The sequence below is a fragment of the Eufriesea mexicana genome, unplaced genomic scaffold (genome assembly GCF_001483705.2).
Source record: "Eufriesea mexicana isolate 0111107269 unplaced genomic scaffold, ASM148370v2 scaffold24489, whole genome shotgun sequence".
In the NCBI taxonomy this organism is placed as follows: domain Eukaryota; kingdom Metazoa; phylum Arthropoda; class Insecta; order Hymenoptera; family Apidae; genus Eufriesea; species Eufriesea mexicana.
Window position 1 is genome coordinate 86,952 of NW_016931469.1, and position 23,366 is coordinate 110,317.

General features: G+C 32.9%; 4 protein-coding genes across 8 annotated transcripts; 1 reads left to right on the forward strand and 3 right to left on the reverse strand.

The window, feature by feature from the left end:
• Window positions 1–1,268: 1,268 nt before the first annotated feature.
• On the forward strand, window positions 1,269–4,918 carry LOC108554499 (uncharacterized; the record flags this gene model as incomplete). The annotated part of the gene is made up of 11 exons (XM_017909799.1): window positions 1,269–1,358; window positions 1,996–2,080; window positions 2,226–2,338; window positions 2,468–2,525; window positions 3,029–3,129; window positions 3,190–3,351; window positions 3,489–3,677; window positions 3,959–4,199; window positions 4,351–4,404; window positions 4,536–4,790; window positions 4,857–4,918. Coding segments are annotated over exons 1-11 (1,410 nt in total), but the record flags the coding sequence as incomplete, so codon positions are not given.
• A 92-nt stretch (window positions 4,919–5,010) lies between these two features.
• On the reverse strand, window positions 5,011–8,728 carry LOC108554502 (uncharacterized). The gene is made up of 5 exons (XM_017909803.1): window positions 8,597–8,728; window positions 7,743–8,038; window positions 7,167–7,360; window positions 6,829–7,087; window positions 5,011–6,175 (listed from the first exon to the last, which is right to left on the reverse strand). The coding sequence occupies exons 1-5, from the start codon at window positions 8,726–8,728 to the stop codon at window positions 5,605–5,607; spliced, it is 1,452 nt and encodes a 483-aa protein (XP_017765292.1). The 3' UTR covers window positions 5,011–5,604.
• A 1,892-nt stretch (window positions 8,729–10,620) lies between these two features.
• LOC108554503 (extensin) lies at window positions 10,621–18,614 on the reverse strand. 4 transcript variants are annotated; one of them, XM_017909804.1, is made up of 16 exons: window positions 18,561–18,614; window positions 18,140–18,276; window positions 17,936–18,068; window positions 17,721–17,834; window positions 17,515–17,636; window positions 17,221–17,417; window positions 16,995–17,143; window positions 16,853–16,918; window positions 16,622–16,779; window positions 15,599–16,543; window positions 15,302–15,529; window positions 15,165–15,217; window positions 13,876–13,979; window positions 12,348–12,392; window positions 12,034–12,249; window positions 10,621–11,755 (listed from the first exon to the last, which is right to left on the reverse strand). In XM_017909804.1, the coding sequence occupies exons 2-16, from the start codon at window positions 18,179–18,181 to the stop codon at window positions 11,487–11,489; spliced, it is 2,841 nt and encodes a 946-aa protein (XP_017765293.1). In that variant the 5' UTR covers window positions 18,182–18,276; window positions 18,561–18,614; the 3' UTR covers window positions 10,621–11,486. The 4 variants fall into 4 exon arrangements, with proteins under 4 accessions (XP_017765293.1, XP_017765294.1, XP_017765297.1 ...); XM_017909805.1 differs by lacking the exon at window positions 18,561–18,614 and adding an exon at window positions 18,434–18,451; XM_017909808.1 differs by lacking the exon at window positions 16,853–16,918 and having other exon boundaries at window positions 16,622–16,716.
• A 1,534-nt stretch (window positions 18,615–20,148) lies between these two features.
• LOC108554501 (BTB/POZ domain-containing protein 1) lies at window positions 20,149–22,993 on the reverse strand. 2 transcript variants are annotated; one of them, XM_017909802.1, is made up of 8 exons: window positions 22,967–22,993; window positions 22,681–22,873; window positions 22,194–22,585; window positions 21,384–22,070; window positions 21,139–21,298; window positions 20,717–20,874; window positions 20,528–20,639; window positions 20,149–20,327 (listed from the first exon to the last, which is right to left on the reverse strand). In XM_017909802.1, the coding sequence occupies exons 3-8, from the start codon at window positions 22,505–22,507 to the stop codon at window positions 20,166–20,168; spliced, it is 1,593 nt and encodes a 530-aa protein (XP_017765291.1). In that variant the 5' UTR covers window positions 22,508–22,585; window positions 22,681–22,873; window positions 22,967–22,993; the 3' UTR covers window positions 20,149–20,165. The 2 variants fall into 2 exon arrangements, with proteins under 2 accessions (XP_017765291.1, XP_017765290.1); XM_017909801.1 differs by having other exon boundaries at window positions 20,405–20,639.
• Window positions 22,994–23,366: the final 373 nt, after the last annotated feature.

The window sequence follows — 23,366 nt, forward strand, 5'->3', positions numbered from 1 at the left end:
TTGATATGGGTCTCGTCGACTTCAACTGGACGGCCAGATTGTTGCGCATTTTTCAGTGAAAAATCAGCAGAATGAAATTTGGCAAACCAATTTTGACACTGTCTTTCTTTCAAGGCTTCGTTCCCATTTACGGCACGTAACTTCTTGCGTGCTTGCGATGCGTTCTTGCCTTTTCGGAAATAAAACAGTAAAATATGTCCGAAATGCGCGTCTTGTTCTTCCATTTTTAAATTGGGATAAAAACGAAACTAAATAACTAATCGATACAATTTTTCAACTAAATTAAAGGCGGAAGTCCAAACAACAAGAAAACAATATAAGTTAGGTGCCTTGAACACGTTGACAAAACAAAAGAACGTGCAAAAGCTATCTATTGACAAAATCCGCAATCACTTAGTTGCCAACCCAATATAACACCAAACTTGTTCCTTTTTCTCATTTTATATCGTATGCGTAATCCGAACAAAATTCCACCGCAAATAAATCCATCGTAAAATAGAAATTGAACATGAGTTTATAATATAGGAGGCAATATAACATTGACTGATACTGTTTGTCTACAATGGAAGCAGATGTTTATCGCGTGTACCGCCATTTCCATAGGAGTTATTAATTCCGAATGAAGTTGTTCGAAGATGATTCGAAATTAGTTGCGCAAGACAGATTGCAATTGCGTAACTCCACACGCGAATCCGTACTCCTGTTGTGTCACGTGTGCAGTATGCCTACCTGAATACGTGTAAATCCGTGTATCGTGTGTTGGTTCGCTAGTGATGCCTCGCCACAGTCATCGCGATGATTGCGCTCGCTAGAATACGTAGAACGATTCGATTTCATCGCTAAAAACGAATATCTGTTGCCTAAAATGAAATAGCGAGCGAGTCTCAAAAAATTTATCAACTCAATGGTAAACGCTAACAGACTAATCGAGAATGATTCGATTTCTCGAGGAAAATTCTGGACAAACGTCAGTGCCGCATTGCGAAACGCAAAGTAACCTAAAAAAGCGGACAGTATTCTTTCTGCTGAATCAAGTGGATCAGACTGGGACCATTGGCAGGTCAACATCACGATCACGCCGGATATTTAAGGCACGAATTGAATGCAGCTGCCATGCGATTTGCAAAACAAAAGAGAATTTTATTTGGCCTCGTACAACGACTGGAAAATCGAGTACAACGCCTAAAACGTGCTGGTTTATAGGAAATCCGTTTGTCAACGCGGAACTCGATTCCTTTTAACGCTTGGTCGCTGGATAAATTTGAAAAATGGACGTGCTGCTACAAAAGCATGGTGCTAAGCATATATACAAGGTGCCGGAAGGGTTACGTGAATTGTGCACTGACATTTCGCGAGAAGTAAGTGTTCGTGATATATATGAAAAAACACTGTGATTTTGTATGATATTTATCGATCGAGTAAAATTTGAAGGATATTTCGAGGTTAAATAATTCGAAACATATGTACGTGCTTGCGTTAAACAAATAATTTCTCTTTCTCCCTCTTCAAATCCAATTCCCAGGTTCATTAAAATTTCAATGAACCGGCACCCCATTTTATTATCCTTTATGAAAATTTGAATTTGCGGCAAATTTTAATGAAGTTTACTTGAAGCTTAGATCCGCCATTTTAAATGCATACGGCGAGACTAAATATTATTTTTTAATTTCCGAAATTCCTAATTTTTTATTTTCTATTCGAAATCTCTCCAGGGATATCTCCAATGCTTCCAATCTTATATCTTCCCGTTATTTATTTATTAACTTACAAAATACATATGTTTTCTATCTTTATAGTTTTCGTACTTATGTTTCGAAATATTTCAATACCGCATAATAAGGACATCGTTTAAACGCGAACCATTAACTGTTCGTATAAATAACACGTACGCAAACAGACTGCACGATAAACGTTTCGTTATCAATGTCCATAAAACACGATTTAATCTCTGATATCGTGTTAATGGTCAATTCTTGATTTTATAATCGTAAACAGGTTCTCCGCTCGCAGCCAGCCGACCTAATCGCCTTTATCGCCGAATACGTGGACACGCTCCTGATCACACGTGAAAACACGAAAAGTACATTTCATTTTATCAATGGATCCTGTTCCTTCTCGCGCCAGAACGATTGCCAAGAAACGTTATCGTTTTTCTTCCTTTCTTCCTTTTTCTTTTTAATTTTCGGTACAAGTCGACCGCCATAAAAGCCAAACTATCTTTCCAGTTGCGGTCAAAGTCGTAAACAACATACTACTCGGGAGCCAGGCCATTTTGTGCATACTTTACCAGGCTGGTTTCACTTTGGAGCAGATCGCTGTCGCGGCTCCACGGATCCAAGTAAGTTTTATTGTCGCGTGCTGACCGTTTATCCATGTCCACGCGATATTTCCAGCCAACCCTTCTTGCCTCTACCCTCCCTTTCCGCCTTATATGCAACCTTTTCTTCTCTACCTTCGTTCTTTTCAGAAAGCATTCCGAGAGTACCTGGACGCCGTTGACACGCAACCGGTACAGATATGCGAAGGTAGGGGAACCCGTGAATGAATCGTAAAAAGACCTAGTAAACGTTATTATTTTAAGTTAGTCATTTTATTCGAGAGCAGGGTTATAAAACGAGGCGAAATAAAGATATGACATTACTCGTTAGTAGCAATTGTTATTAATACAAGTTTTAGTGGGCCCTTAAAGCAAACTGTGTTTACGAGTCTGGATTAAAATGATTAATGCGAATGATGGTGTATATAGGGGTTGAAAGAAAGAAAACGATAATTTAACTACATAAAATAAAGTTATACTGTAATTTTATTTAAATTATGTCACGCAATGGGTTTATATATATTCGTAACAATATAGAATTAAATTTCAACCTAAGATACAATTTATGATTATAAATCTGTAAATCTAAAATCTTTATAATATATATTCCATTATAGATTGTAACAGAAAATTATTTGTTCATATTAGCTTGTATTACATTACTGGAAAATCGTATCGGTTGCATTTTAATTTTCTGTAAATCGTTTGCAGATCCAACTTTCGACGACCAGTCCATGATCTCGATACGAAGTATTCTGGAAGCAACGGGGGCTACACGAGGGGACGCAGAGCGCGCTGCTATAGTGATACAAGTAAGTGACTGAATAGAAAATATTTTCCTAAGATTTATTCTGAATTTCATTCGAAATTAGGCAGCGTTTCGTGGCCATTACGAGAGAATGGTTTTAAACGAAGCTCAAGGAAAGGTGCAATGGCAGAGAGCAGTAACAAACACTTTGGATATCCTGAAAAAGGCTGGTGCCACAGCTGCAGAAATTTCTAAGGCCACAAGACTCGTGAAAGTAATGTTTCCCGTTTGAATACGGTGTTAATAATGATAATTTATTTATCATCACGCGTAGTTTGCCTATCGCGGATACTACACTAGAAGAAATCAGAAGATGGGCGTCCGTAAGATCGTAATTGCATGAACGTGTTGAGTTTGGGGTAAATTTTGGATACTTTAAAAGATCCGATATCGTGGATGTTCACAGCGGAGGCAGAAGAAGAGCCTCTTAAGAAGGATGAACGCATACTAGAACCCGTGGAAGCCGTTCAAGCGGTCGCTTGGATGGAAATGATGTACGAAGACTCTGGATTGACATTGGAGAAGGCCAACGAGGCTGCATCGATTATTCAAGTAACGATATCTACGAGTATAGATGATGCTAACGATCGTTTTAATAAAATTATCAAATTTATATTTCTGATTTGGATTTGCCGTTAAATTTAATCGAGGAATGACACAGATTGAATAGCAAAAATGAACTGACAGTGTAATTGGAAAGGGAATGATTTCGGGTAACAAAATGTGAAAAATAGAGCGTGAATAAAATAATATTTTATCATAAAATTATAAAGCGGATTTAACTCTTTGTTGCTTTCTAAAATAATTCAAACTAGCTCTATTTCAATTGATAGAAAGCTTACAAAATGTATCGTGCAAGGAGACATTGCTACGACGTGCAACAATTGGAATCGACGAAGACGATGGTCGCTGATGCCGTTATCGATAAGCTGCATCAGAGAATTTTTAAAAAAGTGACTATGAGTGGCAATATTCCTGTTGAATATGGCACCAGGGATGAAATAATAGCCGAGAGTACAAAATTTCAAGTTTCTTTCAAAGAAAAGTTGCGAGTAACGCGTTTAAAAAAAGAAGGTACTTCTATTTCACTAATTTAAAAACAACGTGAAGATGTACATTCTCTACTATTAATATCCTCAGTTAATAATATTCAATGTGAAAGAAAATGTAATTATGTTTTAATTATACATATATAAATGACAATAATAATACAAATTCTTATCAGGTCACTTCGAGCATGGTGAATACGAAGAAGGTGACGAGGAACAGGAAGACAAAAGTAACTGCAAAATTTTACTCGTAAAATGACTATTCTAATAGATCACTAGCAGTATTTCAAATTCTTATTTAAGTCAAATATAAATGATGAACGACAAGTATAAGGAAGAACTGAAAAATTTATTTAAACAGGTGAAGTGGAAGATGTACCCTCTACTCCAGTCTTGAAACTGAAACCTAAATATCGCCCGGTAGACCCGGAAATAAAACTCAAAACGGAAGACAGGGAAGAACAATTAACAGAAGGGGAAGAAACGGAAGGAGAAGCGACAGAGACTGAAATTACGCTGGAACAATCAACCACGAGTCCGGAATTGCAATCGGAAATCGAATCAGAGCGTCCAACAGATTCAGAATTTGAGGATCACGTCGAGAAAGATGAAACAGGTATTAACAATTGGATACTATGAATATCACTACCATGTATACCAGTTGTTAATGAAATTTTTACAGTGTACGAAACGAAAAAAGGTGAGGAAGAGCAGAGGAAAGAAGAGGAAGATGAAGAAGAAGAAGAGGAAGTAGAACAGGAAGAAAGGGAAAAAGAGGAGAAAGAAGAGGAAGCAAGGGAGGGTGAAGAAGAGAAAGCACAAGAGGAAGAGCCGGAGGAAGGTGAGGAGGAGCAAAAGGAGATGAAAGCGGAATAGGAAAAGGAAAAGACGGAAGAGGGGCCAAATGATGCCCAAGAGGCTGGCGGCACAGCGCACGTTGTAGCGGAATGATATAAATGCGCTCGTTTATTAACTTTATTAAAGCAATATACTTCCAAAATAAGTTTATTAACTTTATTAGCGCAATATATTTTAAAAAATAAGCTTTTGGAAGAACGGCGGGTACGCAAACCTTGAAATTGAATTTCTGTCTGGCCGTTATTTTTTTGTACACCCTTTCTAAGGCGAAAATGAAAATTAGAATAAAAATTCGTTTGCTGAAAACTTTATGGTGGCTTTAATGAAAATTTTTTAAATATATAAAGCGTCTTCTTACAAAGACATTAGTAATATATGTACGTAATTTTTGTAGCTTCTCTACTAAACTCAAATTTCTCGATAAATCATCACCAATAAGGAGCGATAAAGTACACCTACAGCAGTTGGTTACTGTAAAATATTTAGAAAAGAAAGTACCTAACAAACGAGTGAACTAAGAATAATAAAATAACAAAAACTTGGTAGACTCTTAGTAGACTCTTTTTCCCAAGCTAAAACGTATGTCTCCACGGTGTGCCCTTTGCTGAACAGCAGGTACCAGTTTTTATTAAACGGGACTTTAGGTTTTTGAATTGATTGCAGTCCCCTTCCCTGAAGATCTGTCCGCAGCCGTGTCTGCACGTTCTTCCAATTGACACACGGTTGTCTCGAAAACGACAGTTGTCGTTGTTCGAATATCTTTCTCCCTGTTTCGTGTTCACTTCATCCAGTTGACCGTTGGTTTCCGAGGTGTACGATTTAGCGCATTCGTCTTTGGCTCGTTCATCCGAGAATTCAGTTCCACCGAAATATGTCTTGTGCTTGCACTTTTTATTGGTTTTGTACTTTTCCACCAAAATGCACAAAGAGTCCTTGTGATTGATCGTACCCACGGAATCGTCGAGCTCCTCGTCGTTTTGCTCCTGCACCGTCGAGATCTTTTCTGAATTTTTCGTACAACAGCTGTGATTGCAGATCGATTCACGTGTGGTATGATCTTTGTAACAGCAGCTTCTGTGATTATTGGAATTCGAGGAGCAGAGACAAGTGTCTGACGCGAGATGTTTTTCCTTTGAAGAGTAGCTGTTGACAAAAATTTAAACAAAAATAATCCAAATTTTTTAATGTCTAATAGTAAAAATTATGTACTCTATGTATGTACTCTAATTGTATGATTTGTAGATATGCACTTTTATTTATTTCATAATTCACTATTCATTTGTAACACAATCTGATGCACCGTTGATTTCAAAGAACAAACAAACTTTCTGATCCATAATGTACCAAGGGAATATAGTAATTACTAAATTAAGTAAAGAAAATAAATTGCATTTCGTCCAAGTGTAGGCTCGTAAGAAAATATTTCGTATATTCGATTCGTAGCTCTTATATTAAAAATTATTATAAAAATTTAACACTAGCTACAACTTTTTATTAGATTTAACCCTTTGCACTCGACGATTTTTTGGCTAGAGAAGAGTAGAAATTCAAAGATTCTTTACTAAAAAACTGACGATAATTTTTTGAGCAGTAACTAAAGAATTGTATAATAATAGAATTATAGAGTTATTTGATTTCGATACCTTGCACACTGTTACATTTTAATAAATTTGATATATTAATTAATATCGATCTTCCAAATTTTATGAAATGGTGACTGAAGATCACCTCTCGGGTGCAAAGGGTTAATAGCAAAGTAGACAGTTCTGGATAGTTGTGAATTTTAATCTACTAACCTGTTGTGCTCGTTGTCGCAACGATGATGGCAGTGATCGTGAGACTGGCAACAATGATAACGACTTTGACGATAACAATCCCGACAAGGTCGTAGAAGATCGAGAGCCGAATGTTTTGCGCATTGGGAATTGCAAGCGCGGGAAATACTTGAGGACGACGAGTTACCTTTCTGCGGAACGAACGTGCACCGCGAATTTCGATGAACCGACTTGCAACCCCTTCCGCCAACATTACAATCGTGATCGTCTCTGTTGCAGTCTAAACGTGGCAAAATTATCGCGATAATTTGCGTCCACTGCGATCTTGGTTCACGAACACGTATCGAACTTCCACTCACTTCGTTTCTCGAACGAACCACTAGTTTTACCGTTGTCCGCTTCGTTCTGGTCTTGGTTGTAGAGAAGATTAACGGAATCCAATTTGACAGAAGTTTCTTTCGGGCTTCGTCTTCGGGAATAGAAATATGAACCACGGGAACGACTAGTATTTCTCGATTCCGTTATGAAACTTCGGGTAACCTTCGAGTCGCAACTGGGAAAAGCAAACTTCTCATCGTATCGAACGTATGATGCAATTATATATAATATCTAGTAGAAACTGAATCTTTAAGTGAATATAAATATTCTGAAAATATAGTGGAAAAGAAAAGTGAACAAGAGAAACCTTTTAAAGAGTGCAACTTTGTAAGAGCGTAAATTCTGACGTAATAATGAAATTCTGTTAAAAATTTAAAACGCTAGATGTATCGTGAAACAGAGTCGTTTCTCCACTGTCACTGCTGCCATTAAATATTAAATCTATATTAACGTGAAATATTAAGATCGAATGAAAATTTAATATTCTCGCTGTGATTGCAGTACATTTCGCTTAAATTCGTTCTATCGTATGCATGCCGGTGGAAAATTCGTCATACCTTTCTACTTGCTCCGATTTGGGAAATTCATTTTTCTGTGCGACTCCGTTGTATTCTTTACTTGGGACGGTGTCGAGTGTATCTCCAGCATTGCATTGATTGTTACGTTTACGGCAACAGCTACAGATTATTGGTTTCTGAAGTAAGTTTTCGTTGATCGAACCACTTTCTCCGCTCTCGTTGTTCAAGACTGCCTTCCTCTCCACGCGATTTGGTTTCGCGATTAAACTGTTTCTCGATGGGAATGGCAAATTCTCTTGATCGTTTGGCTCCTCGTTTCCACTGACGCTTTCAGTCTGATCCCAGACATCGTTAAAGATAACAATTTTAGCGAAAGCAACGTCGTTAAGAAGGTTTTGAAGCTCTTCGCGCACAATAGTCTAATACCTAAAGACTCAGACATACCTAGGACTGCATTGCTGCCTTATCGCCAATAACAGAACCAAATCTCAAGACCTAGTAGCTTCTACAGCTAAACTGCTATTTTATTGTCTATATAGCTCTTCTCATTTTCGACACTCAAAAATGACTATGTAATCACGTCAACCAAAATATATAAAAGACCTCGAATCTAATCTATCTTACATTCACAATAATAATCCTGCTTTTAACAATAAAGGTGTATTCGTGATAAATAAAATATATTGAAAATATAAGTATCATACTCCTCCATGTTTTATTTTGAAATCATCAAAATATTGTTAGGCAGCAAAGAGATGTGACATATGACAAATGCACTTTATGTATTTTAATCGTTCATCAAAGAATAAAATTCAATTTATAATTTGCCCCAATGTAATATACTACAAACGTGAAAATTGAAACAAATTCTAGAACATGAATGAGACAGTTACCTTCTCAGACTTCGTGGTTTCCTCCGAGTTACAATAAAGGCCAAAATTTTTCGGAAATTTACGTCGAGCACGACGAAAAGCCATCGCAGCTGCGACCAATTGATGCGACGATGACGGACAAACCTGGGACATAGCTAAAAAGTGGCATAAACCGATTTGAACATTTCCCGGATTTAAAAAACAGTTCAATTTGTTATTCGGAGTAATTGGTTACGTCTGCTATGGGAAAAGGGGCAATTAAACGTTGAAGTGAGCCACGCTCTTTCACGAATAATTTACGAAAAATCGAATTCGATTCTCCTATCGATGCGAATGATTCGAAAGTAATGAAAATAACAATTAATAACTAACGATAGTCTTCGCTTTATAGTGACGTAGAATATGTTGTAAAATATATCACGCTAGAAGTAGCAAGAATTTCTGAGTCTCTTCAAATTTCATTTCTTCCATTAAATTCTCGAGATTTATTTTTTAATTGAAACTTATCGAATTAAACATTCGAAATTGACTTATTTGGTAGCTGGATTTCTTATGTCGAGTGATTTATTTTGAACGACATATATTATTCCCGCGAAATCTAAGAATCTTAATTGTTTATTGTACCAATATTTTACGATATTCGATTTTATTATGTCTTTTAATACACACTGTTCGCCCAGTATAATGGCAGGCAATTCCAGTAGCGTACGACTTCATTGGATTTGTATTAAACAGAATTTCGTCCAGTATGAAAACCTAGGCCAATATTCGATCACGTATCGTATTGGAACGTTTAACGACTTTAATTAGAACGATGGCAGATTGGTAGCAAAAACAAAGCTGTTTTAACATCTGCTGACTGAATTGAGCGGTAAATTTTGTTAATTCCACGTTTTACCGAACAGACCAATCCCAACGTGTAATAACAACCATGTAAATTAGTTAAATCTAAATGAGAGTTTTTACGCAATATCGAACAGCCATTGAATGAACTTTTTATCAGTAAAGTAAATTTAAGATTCCATTAAAATAAATGAGAATCATTACAAAGGAAAATTAGATTTCACTCTGATATAATTTTCAGTCTTGGAAGGAACTCCATGGTTAATTGCTGAAACTGCGATACATATAAAAGAAATATTCCGCCACTGGAAATGGAGGAAATATAATAAGAACGAATCTCGTGATCGATAATTAACCGAATATGTACATGGTTCTCCGTTATCAGAATTTTAATTAATACTGAAATAACTGGGGAATATTCTTTGACCTCGGCAGAAGTTAATTAAAGTCCGTTTGCTATTTAAAAAATTAACAATTTAATAACACTCAACGAAATAGTTCCAAAACTCGCATCGGTATATCAAAGTGGAAGCAAATATAATTTAATGTAATAGCATCGTTTGAAAATAGACTTTACTGTACATGTCTGAAATAAACTACATACTTTATTTCTTGTAAATGTTCCAACTACGAATGCTCAATGGATCTTGTCCCAGACCGTTTTCGTAAATTATGGCCTAGGACATCCTCAAATTATCGTATCCATGGGTCAATGTACACGCCAACTGGAAATCTTATACAGAGTACAATTCCCATTGGTATGATCACTCGTTCTAGATAGAAGTAACTTGTCATTTCGTGCGACTGATACGACCATAAAGAATATCGCACAATTGAGCAACCATGCGAACAATGTGCTATCCCATTTGGCAATAAATTGCAATAAAATGTATAATGGAAAATATTTCTCTGTAGAAAAATGATAAAAAAATATTAATTTAGGAATAATTGATTTGATTGTTTAAATGATATAAATAAAAACACGGAGTATCAAGAATTCATTGCGATGAAATTAATTTATTCAAAAAATTACGTTGCATCGGAAAATATATTTCTATAACTAAATCATAAAAATAATTACTTAATCCAAGACAAAAGATACATTAGTCGAAATTTAATAAATTCGAACTTGACACTTCTTATTATAAAGTTTAAATATCATACTGCATGAAAAATCGTTTTTTCCCGAAGACACACGTGTAGATGAAGGGTGATATTGACCCTATTCATTTAATTGTTAAATCAAATTGTACTATAACAGCGATCAATTAACTTACATTTCTCGCAGATTCGTATAGGAAACGCGGCAATTTTCACGCAAAAGAAACATTCGCGATTTTGATATTAACGCCTCATAAGATCGTAGGCAACGATTTATTCGCATTTGTATACAAACTTGCATACACCATTTATAACTATCTATGAATAAAGATTATACGGTATATGTAGAATACACCGATCAACAAAAGAAATAGACCCATATGATGTGTTCGAAATAGGATTATGTACTACAGATACAAAAAAATATACTCCTAAGTCCTCGTGTGATTATGTGTGTGCGTAAATATTAAAAGCATTTCTTGAAACTAATCAGAACCATTTCTCGCTATATGCATCCGCATCACATTCGACATCTGTATATAGTATTTCCTTTGCAAATCGTGATTCACACGATCTTTGCATTGTATCATGGAACCGAGTATTTATCTCGGTAAACGTGAATATCGTTCGCTTGTAACGCGACATTTATAAATTCAGTATTATCATTCGCTACCTATACCTTTGAGACGTTCGTTATAAATAATTTGTAACGTATACACACTTTTTACAGTACAGCATCTCTGCAGCGACACATTCGCAACGAATAGTTAAATTATAATTAACTATCGTAAGGAACAATTCGATGAAGATAACATAATGCAATACCATCCATTTACGTTCGCTATACCCGTCAGAATCAATAACATTCGCAGTAAGTGGATTGATGAACCGTGTGTGAATCGGACGGACTGCATCAGCCATCTTTAAGGTACTAACGTAAGAACTCCCTTCACATCGTATCGTATGTTCAATTCATCCATGGTGGACAGGAAGTCGGTGGTTGATATGTCTGAGAAATTGGCACCTGATAATGTTGCACTGATTGAGGAGGATGCTGCGGTCGCTGCTGATGATGTGGCGGTGGTGGTGGCGGTGGATTACAAATGGATTGCATCAATGGGTGTGAATTATAAGGGGGAGGTTTTGTCGTATATGGTGGCATTTGATTATACTCGACATTCAACGGATGTTCCATTATCGCATTTTGTACGGGCGAACGATTACCTTCAATGTGTCCTGAATAATTACGAAAACATTTAATCATTATATTATATACGGAATTTTTTAAATTAAAATATAAAAATTAAACAAAATTACAAATAAATGAAGAACTATTTCAAGAAATTAGAAAAAAGAATAATCATTTGAAATAGTTTGAATTAATAAATGCTTAATAAATACTAAAAAGCCCACCATGTGTTTTATATTAAAATCGAGTTATAATCATTTGGATTTTATTTATAAACATATACAACTATACAATTATCGACACTGTCGTTATTCACTATCAATACCTCTGGGTCTAATTTGTGGTGGCGGCATATTTGTTGGAGGTAATGTAGGACACATTCCTTGATGTTCTCCATCCCTTGGCATAGGTGGTGGTCTGCCCCATGGAACTCTAACATGATGTGTTTGCCATGGTGCCTGTGGAGGAAGTGAAGGGGGCAAAGGTGGTCCACCTCCAGGGTGCATGTTTATTGAATCTCCAAGTGGATTTTGTTCATTTCCTATTAGATAAATATATACACATAATACAATCTATTTTTCAATTTGTAAAAAGGTATAAAAATTAATGTATTAATTAAATTAAAAATGTTAAATATACCTGTATTTATGCCTGCAGATTTTTGATCCAAGCTGCGTTTTTCACCTAAATAATAAAAATTCATGAAGTGAAATAAAATACATTAAATAGTATGGAACAACTATACATAAAATATATTATAAAATTAAATGTGGCAAATGACGTAATGAAATATTGTAATATGACTATGAATTAATTAAACTAAAAGTAAAAATATATCTTTTTGTTTTAAATACGACTTCACTTTTTTTTTATTACTCCAATTAATATATTATTTATATTAAAAATATCATTACAACTTTCGATTAATACTGCTTTTTAGTTTCTGCTTAAATTAATAATGTATAATGTTTAGTGTTCTACGTATTTCATAAAATTATATAATAACATAAAAAAGTTACAATATTTCATGTCATTAACCATTTCTTATAAAAGAAAATAAATGATGATTATGACGCTATATGTATCTGAAAACATGTAATATATATCCATTGTATCAGCTATGATGTTATGATTCCTGTAGCGGCTTCTTAGTGTTCACAGTTTATTTAATTCGTGATCTGCAAAATAAAATTTGTTCTTTCAAATTTATTCTTATCCGCATCATCCAAATTTCTCGTTAAATCCGTTTATCGAACTACTCCTTGATTCACTGCAAATGAATAATAAAATCAATTAGATACAATTACTTAGCAAATCCCAACATTTTGGTTCTGTAAATTTGATACATGTATATGTAGAAAAAATTACGTTAAATCATTTATAAACTATGAATCATTAATGTCAAAGGCAACTGTGCTGCTACTCCATGTATTCACATGCTCAGCTTCAGACGTCTGATCCGAAGATATACGTCCATGGTATTTCGACTTGTTAAACTTAAAATACTCATTAAAACATAGAATGCATTTCAACAGAACACGAACGATAATAATTATAGTTAATACTGGTTAAAAGTAATCACTGAAATATAAAATCACTTCATTGCATAGAGATCTGAAAACACATATATATACTTTAATAAAAAACATATGAAGAAGCATTAAAATTAGGATGCTTAAGTTAACTATTTTAATTATGTAATATAATATAGCGAAAGTTTTGTTAATTCTAAATAATAACAAATAAAGACAAATGGAAAGCAATCTACGTCGTAGTATCATAAACGTTGTAGATAATTCTGGACGTCTATCTGCAAAGTGTTTGAATGAGTACATGAAAAAGCAAATTGCTAAGACATATGGATTAAGAGTAAGGAAAAATTTGTACTGTTTAGTAAAAAATATATTTACAGTAATTAATGTACTACAAGCTAAGAGTATTGAGAAACAATGCTAGATACCCATCTGAAATGAAAATATAAATATAAAAATTATTAATTAAATTATTTTATGTAATGAAATTAAAATACATATGCTTTAAAAAATATATATTACTATTGTATTCAATATATTTCATTGAATTACTCTTAGTTATTAAGTATTATACTTATGTTAATTTTCAAAAGGTATCCAGCACTCTTTCATCTTGAATACTCTTAGTTACAGACCTGGGTGTGGAGGTGGCATTAGCAGCTTGTTTCGATCTCCATGAGGTAGGCCCGCAGCTGTCGGTGATGGACCATGTAAGACTTGCTGCTGTCGATCACCTTCTCTGCTTAAACAATTCAGTTTCAAATTATTAATTCACAATTGATGATTATAAGGTAAACATTTCAAAACTTAAGCAAATATCACCTGATGCACAGCCATGGATATTTCTGAAATGTTAAAAACTGGTATTTCCAGGTCATAGTTAATGATACCAAACTTTGTGTAAAAAGTATTTGATTGTGTTATAACTTAATAACACAGAATATTATAATATTAGTTTCTTACCAATTGTTTCATGTACAATCTATAAGTATTGTAATTATATTTTCTAATTTTAACTTATTAACTTAATTAAAATTTTATAATTATATAAGCTCTAAGGAATAATAAAATAAATCACGTCATTTTTAACACAAAAACTATTAACCATAAAATAAGTATTTACAAAAAAGTTTACATGAAGAAATATACAAATTTATACATTTTTCAATATAATATTCTGTGAAAAAATTAGTTATATTCACAATCATTTACTTTACACATCCTGATTACTCGGATGTATTTTTACATTAATTTTATATTTTTTTACAAGTGAAACAAATATTTCTAAATAATTTGATTGTGAATATGTGAAATTTTTACTATCAAATTATATCTTGTAAAAGTAAATTGATGTTCCTTACTCCATAATATTGAATGTTCTTTTCCCTATCTTTTTACCTTTTTTATAATGATAAATTTATGAGTAAGGAACAACTAAAGACTTTCCTGCTTACTTATTGAATTTGGTACATCTTGATCAAAGCAGGTTTCTGAAAAAAATTTAATTTTATTGCAATGCACGTATTTAAGCTTACTCTAATATAAAATAAATTGACTATATGTAAGTTACAATTTTCATATCTAAGCAATGAATTATTAAGCAGCTTTCACAAAATTAGAGATTCCATCACACTTGGTAGTAATACACAATGTAATTGCAAACATTAAACGCGTATACTTATATATATTTCAACATTACATTTCTTTTTCAGCTTTAATATTAATCAGACACTATAAATAAACATGTTTATTTTGTATTTTAAATACGTATTTAAATATAATTGAAGCTCATTAAACCTGCTTTATTCGCTTGTTAAACTTTTATTTCCTGGCATAATGCAAGAAAATTTTATTTCATGCATATAAATAGATTGGACTATACTAATAAGGATAAATAAATAAAAATTTCAACGATTTCACTTACCCTGTTCCATGACGTTGAGCAGGCAGAGGACCACATTGATAAGGTGATGATTCCTATTATTCATATTGAAGAATTTATTTCAATTTTTATGAGGAAAAATTGATTTACTTTATGAGGAACAAATTTTAACAACTAACCGGATTTGTTTCAACATCTGAAAATCTTCTTTTTACACCATGAGATTTTTGCTCTGGAGAATCAGGCTTTTGTTCAAATTGCTGAGATGGTGGTTGAACTGTATAATGTATTTGAGGGGGTATATGACCATTTTGATATTGCATATGCTGAGCGTGATACTGTATTTGCGCTTGAACTTGCGGTGGAGGTACATTGTGTAGAGGTATATTTGCGGGTGGCATCTGAACCTACAAAATAAAAATTGTATGTTTTTTATGATACACATATCAATCTATAAAAATATATTACTACATTACCTGCAGCTGACCCTGTGATTGCAACATTTGTTGAGATTGTTGTGCTTGATATAACCACGGAGCATTTTGTGGTGGAGGTGCTTGTGTTGGCGGCGGAATGCTGGTAAGAACGTTCATAGAATTTGGCATTTGAGCAGCAGGTGGTGGTACTATTTGAGGAGGTGGTACTGGTTGAGGTTGTGGTCCTTGATCCACTGGTCCTTCTTGTTGATGTTGAACTTCACCTCCAGGAGGAAGAGGATGTTGTTGAGGATGTTGGGGCGATTGAGCATTAGGGACTAAGAAAGTTTGCGTAGACGGCGGAGGTACTTGTAAATGAAACTGAGGAGCATGACCTTCGAACTGTGGAGGTAACATATGCTGTGGAACAGCCTGAGATTGCTCATGGTTTTGCTGCAACTGTGGTGGAACAATATGCTCCCCAGGTTGTAACACAAACTGTGTTTGAGACTGTGATGCAGGTGCTTGCACTTGCTGGTATTGTATTTGATAAGTTTGTGGTACTGGAGGTGGTGGTTGATTTGGTGGGAAGTTTGGAGGTGGAAAATGAAGGTGCAATAAGGGTGGAGGTGGTTGTTGAGTTATATTAATTGGGGTCGCTGGAGGTGGTTGTTGTAAATTCACGTTGACGGCTTCGATTATTCCTTGCGGTGGTGTAGAAGGCCTTTGTACATTTGGTTGTGTATAAACATATGAAACTGCACCACTAACAGGTGCACTGCTACTTGTAATAAAGTTTTGTTGAGATGGGCTCTGAGGTGGTGGCTGACTCATGACATACATTTGCGCTACAGGTTGCGGTGAAGACTGTGATCCAGGTTGAATTCCTTGAATTTGTAGTGGTTGTCCAGGATGAATTTGATATTGCACTTGACTTACTGTTGATGGAGGACCAATTAATTGTACTTGTCCAACTGGTGGAGGTGGCATAAACGTTTGTATCTCCTTCACATAAAACATTCAGTTATAACATCAATATTCAATTGAACAATTATTCAATACACTTAAAAATTTATATTTTACCTGTGCTTGTGGTGGTGGTACCAATGGTCCAGAATGAGAAGGAATGTGTACTCCAGGTGGAGGAACTGTTATACCAGACCCTGGTGCACCGGCTACTGTAGCAGTGAGAATGGTTGCTGGCAAAGTTACTACACTACTTTGAGGGTGTTGTATAATATCTGTTAAGAATGGTTTGCAACAGTTACAGACAGAATTTCTAACAGCCATGAACTATTAGTGTATGTGCTCTACCTTGATGTTGTATAGTAACAACATTAGGCTGTCCCAAAGTACCAATGTTCATGGTTTGAAATTGTGCTATAAAAGATGAAAGTGATAACGAATGAAAATGTATAATCATATGTAATATTTGAGAAACATAATTAATTCATACTTTGTGGTATTTGTGACTGTTCTATAACTTGCTGTGATTGTACTGGTGGTGGTTGTTGTTGTATATATGATTGTAATTCAGATTGCATTGTTTGAATTAAGTTAATTGCTAACTGTTTTGCATTCTGTAATGCTTCTGGTTTTGGATGCCTATAAAAGAAACATGTAATGTACACTATCATTATAAACTTAAAATTATCAAGAAGAAAATGTATAAATCATCTTACTCTATGTACAAATGCAGTGGTTCTGGAGATTCAGTGCCTAAAACTGGATCAATGAATTGTGATCCTCTACCTCTTAAAGTTATATTTGCACCTGTTTCACCCCTAATATATAATAAATTTGCTCCACCTGCACCTATAATTCTACCTCTTAAATCAAACCCTTCTGGAGCATTTTCAATACCAACACATATTTTTTCCTATAAACATTATTGATATAAAAATAAAAATATAGTTTATATACATTACATAGGTACAATTAACATATATTTACAATTGTACAAAAATAACACATACCACAGATGTAACTCCGGAATGTAAACTCATAAGAGGTGGTGGTGCATTAGTAAATCTACTTGGCCTATTCAGAGAACTTTGATGTTCTGTTTTAATAATCTCATTAATTTTTTGTATAGCCGCTATAAAAAAAATATTTAGATAAACACTTTGTAATTAATAACAAATTAATAAAAAAAAAGAAAGACAAAAGAAAAATAACATACAATCTACATTATGTTTTGAATGACCCTGTATATAAAGATATAAAGGTCGTTCATTAGGACAACGTAACTTTTCTTGTTCTGTCATAAAACGTCCACGTGTTGAAACAGTAGCACCTGAAAGTTATTTAACATATGCCAATATGAATAATTATTATAAAAATAGATATAATATATTTTACAAAAAATATAAAATATTATACAATATAAAAATATACCTGAATAAGAATTAATTTCATCTTGTATATAACCCTTTGTAAGCAATGTGCGGGCACTAGGTGGTATTTCATTAATTTCAAACTCTGATGTATATGTTTCCCCATTTTTAAAGGTTGCATTTGAAGCTGTTAACTATTTATTGCAAATAGAGTATTAGTTTAAAGAAATTCTCGGAATAAAGTCAAATCGTTTCGTAAACGTACCTTATTATTTGAATCTGAACCCCTCAATTTTCCTTTAGCCATGGGAATAAAATATGTACAGCCTTATCAAGTATCTTCTCTTTCATAACGTCAACGCATACACACGATTAACACCACTCGAACGTTTTGTTAATGTACTAAACGAAGCAAATGGATAATAAGAACAATTTTACTATACTACTTCACTTCTTCGTTGTAAGTAAATCACATAAAGGACGTAAATTATAGGTTATGATTGATAGTAATAAATCTCCAATTAAGCGCCAATGAATTGAACTTCATTGTCACACATACCTAATTATTTAATAAAATCTAATCATGACTTATAATTTTATGATAAATACACAATAAAAATGGTTAATAGTGAATTAATTTTAAAGTAATTTCGCAAAAATATTAATCGGTACTACAAATCACTTACTACCATTTTTTTTTTAGTACTATCGTTGCGTGAGATGCTATGACACTGACAGACTTGCGCGTATTAGATGAAGTTGCCATGTTAATTTTACATATATGAAAAACAAAAGATTACGTAACTAAATTAGTAATGACATTAATTTTTCTATTAACTTTAACGTTTATTTTAATATTCTATATTATATTATATAAATGCTTATACATATATTATAAAATTATCGTAATTTTAATATGAAAATTTTGTTTTATTATAAATAGCAGGAAAAGATTTTATAATACATTTTCTTTTATATTTTAGTTCATTATTTTTATATTTAAATTTCAAATAAATTAGTAGAAATATTTTCTTATATGTCATACTGAATATCGAAATTAAATTAAAATTCAAAATAATGTAACTAAGTTAAATCGTATTTCAAAAATATTTTAGGTTTTAATGAAAACGAAGAATTCCCGAAAATATTCATTGAATAAATAGTTTATTTCAATTTTTAATAATAATATGTGCACTTCCTTGTTTTGGAATACAATTAAAGTATAAATAATTAATTGCATGCTATCAATAAAAATATTGCGTCGACGCACACATCTTCTTTATTGTGCAAATGTAAATAAATCATATTTGACTAGTTTGCGCAGTTAATTAATACAAAGAATACACTTGAAAGATTCATTATCTAATATTGTGACCAAGAAATGCATCAATCTTCCTTAGTATTATGTTTACAACTCCTAAATTTGAATACTAGAAAAATAATGATATATTGCTTCCATTTAATTACTATATGTATACAGATAATATGTTGCTTTCTACGAAGTTATAGATGCTTTTATTAATATTTCCTCTAAAAAATATTCGTTAAGCTTTATACTATATTATATTGTTTTCATGCAGAATGTTAACAATCTTGTCTATTAACTTTAAGTTTACATTATTTCATATATTTGCCAAAAGAAAAAAATTATTACACAGAAAGATTTTTTGAACAGTGACAATGAGAATCCATGTATTATTTTTTAACGCAAGATTGTAACTATTCTATGTATAAATACATCACTCATGTACATATTGTTTGAAGGAATAGAAAAATAGATTGTTCTTAGTCATAAATATTAATATTTGTAACTTATTCAGTGTATGGCTATCTTTTTCAAGTTTGTTTAAAACTTATTTATTCTTAAAATCCTTAACTAATTATTTATGCCAGGTTCTAGCGGGTAACTAAGAATTACTTATTTTTGAAGAAATTAACTATTAAGGTAATTAATTAAAAATAAGTAATTTACTTCAATTTCAGCTTTACATCAGTGGCACGAATCAGTCTCTTCTCCGAATAAGGCCGTTTTGAAATTTATAAATTTCACTTTCAATACTTTCAGTTAGATATAAGATCTAAAACATTATCTTTTCATTTGCAGTACAAACAGAGCTTAAAAAATGTATAGACATGCTCATTATTTAAAGCACTGCGTTCAATTATAATAAAATATATAATTGACAAAGAAACTGATATATAATATTTGTTATACAATACAATTTAATGTAATAAGTATTGAAAGACAATGATGTTGATAAAAGGAATGTCGGTGTTATGTACATGAGTTATTAAGTATAAAATATAAGCTCAGGAATTTGTCCTTCATCAGTAGATGTTCCATTGTTATCTTCAGTCTCACTGCTAAATTCAAACTTGATTTTTCCATTTCCTGAATCAGTGTCCACTATGACTGTTTTTAAACCCTTAGTACCATAATGGGAATAAGGGCCCTGAAACAATAACAATGTTATAATATAAAAATTCAATACATATATAAATTAAAGATAATAAATTTTCATATACAAACTCTTAATGTTACTGATGCAGTGTAAATTGTATTTGATAGAATTTCAGCTAACTCTTTGAACATTAAGCGATAAGTATACTTTGAACCATCACAGCTAAAACTTGTCGAATTTGAAGCAATTACTTTTCCAGAAGCAGTATGTATCAATTCTATTAATGTCTCGTATATCGCTGGTCCGTGCATGCCACCATACACTCCATAGCCAATAAGAAATATGCGTCTGTCAACGCTAAATCTAAAAAAACGAAATGTTAAGTTATAAAAAATCATTTTATTTTTTTATCTTATCTTAATTTCTATTTTAAAAATAACCTTATACGGTCACTTGTTCCATTATATCCCCATCTACTTTTGGTATGTTGAAATCTGCATACAGTCAGTTCCTTACCAGTCATGCAACAACGAGGCATTGTTTGAAACCCTACCACTGGCTTTGGATTTAGTATAAAATACGAAAATAAAGAGAGCACCTAAAATAGAAGTATTCAATAAAAATTTGTTTATACATATACAAACATTTTATTACTTTTAATAATTACTGCATTATTAAGATAACATTACATAAACATGTTATTAGGTTTGTACTGTTTTTCTCTAAAACTAAGAATATTATAATTCTGACTTTTACTTCTATTTATAATTACAATTAGAGTGAAACCTTTTCCCTTTTTTAATATGTTATTTTAATATGTAGTTTTGGTTTAGAACATATATTAAATTGTGTTGATACCAACCTCTGAATATTTAAGAAGCCCAGACTGTGCTGGGCCAGCAGTAAATTCTTCCTTTGACATTAGAGGAAAACGAATCAATGAAAAAGCACTACTCAAAACATGACGTTGATTTTCTGGAGTAACTGGTAAACGATGCCTTATACATTCTGCTTCTGACCATCTATTTCAAATAAATAAATATATACATATATATATATATATACACACTAGATATTATATACCTCATATACCTCATACTTTTATACCTTAGGACTGCTTGAAATATTTTAGATTCTCTAACACGAAGAGTATCTCTTTCCAGAACAATTTTTAATGTATCTATATCAATATCTGTAAATCCATCTGCATTTAAAGCTTCCGTGGTAAATCTATCAATAGTATCCAAACACACTGCAGCCAGTTGTGGTTCATCAAAAAGTCGAGCTTGCGTTAAAAGCAGAAAAGCATTATCACTGGTTAAATTGTTTTTCAAATAATCTACACAGTGTTTCTCTAAAGCAGACACTGCATACTTCTTAGCTGTATATAATGTTGTCATCACAGTTTCAGGATCTATTTGTATTTCATCTGTATATAAAAAAAGAAGCACTGCCAAAAAAGCAGCAGGTTCTACATCAGGTACTTCTATTTCTGAAGAAGCTGTTGCAAGTGTTCCATTAAACATTGCATCAAAAACAGCACTTCCAGAGGATAGGACTAGTTTATGAGCTGGTATACGTTGTTTTTGTGCTCCCCTTCCCACTATAAAGCTCACATCTGACAATATTTCATTATTGAAAAGGAAAACAATTCTTTCACGCATTGTAGCCTTTGTACCCTGCCAATTATAAGCTATTGTTGCTTGTCCATTTGTAGATGTACTTTCCAAGGCAACAGTATCTTGAGATCTTCCTTCCAAATGCAGCGTATTCGCTACATTTGTTGGAGGTCTACTAAAAAATGAATATCAATAGGCTTATGAAAATACTATTTATAACAATGTTATAATTATAGTTATTATAAAATTTATTATTTACAAAAAAATTGCACAATATACGATTTATTAAAATGCTTACTTATCTCCATTTGAAGATGAAGATTCTCCAGCTCTTGCTGTCGAAGTTGGTTGATCCTCATCACAAACGAAATTGAGCGCTCGTCTAGCACGTGAAATGATAACATTGCCAATGGGTTGGATATTTCGTACAGGTTCTGAAGATGATTCTCCAGATGCAGCAACATTTACATTTTGCTGAGATTCATCACCGTCTTCGTGTCCTAAGCGTAAATTATGCAGTCTCGATACAATTGGCACATCGCTCAAGGAAGCCTCCGAGGTCATTTTCATGCAATGAAACGTAGTATTTTTCGATGTACTGCTCTGTTTCATCGAATTGTTACAAATAGTATTAATAAAACCGGTACGGTCGTTTGCATCAGGTCGTCTGTTTTGCGCTCATTTAGTGTTCTGTACGCACGAAAATATCAAAGAATTAAACGCAGTACTATTAAAGTAAATTATTAAAGAGTACGAATGTCATTGTATAAAAGAAATTTTATCACCTATTCAGTGGCAGGTGCCAATCGTAATACCCATGTACACGTGCCTTCACCAATAGCACTTGATTAGAATGTGTTCTCCAATAAATTGTGCTTGCCACAGACTATACTGTAGCTATTACGACAAGACTTTCATGTAGAGATATTCGATCGCTTATACTGCATCCACAATGTACTCTGAAAATACTTCTCGAATCTGAAATAAAACAAATTTATTATCAAAATAAGGTTTCTACAAATTTTTACATCATATTACTTAATAAAAAAATAGCTTAAAATTGATATTTACGTAATTGACTGGACAGCTCAGAATTTGCGAATATAGTTTACATTATCTTTCACAGAGGACACTATAGATATTAAAATTGAAATTATAATAAATAATTTGTAACTTCTTGATATTATTGTATTCAAATTCAATGTTGATTTTGTAATTTACTTTTATATAGAGAAAATACAATTATGAAACGAATTGTAAATTTTATTTTAATCTGGTTATAGTTCAAAATTTAATAAAGTCACTAATTACTTACATACATTTGTTTTAAATTTACTGTCTACCAAATTGTAACTTTTCCACTAATATGCAACGGGCAATTCTACTAGAGCTTACGTTCCTGGACACGAATCCGTAATCGATATTGCTATATTGTTTTTAATTTAAAAAAAAAAAATGTCTAAAATGTGCA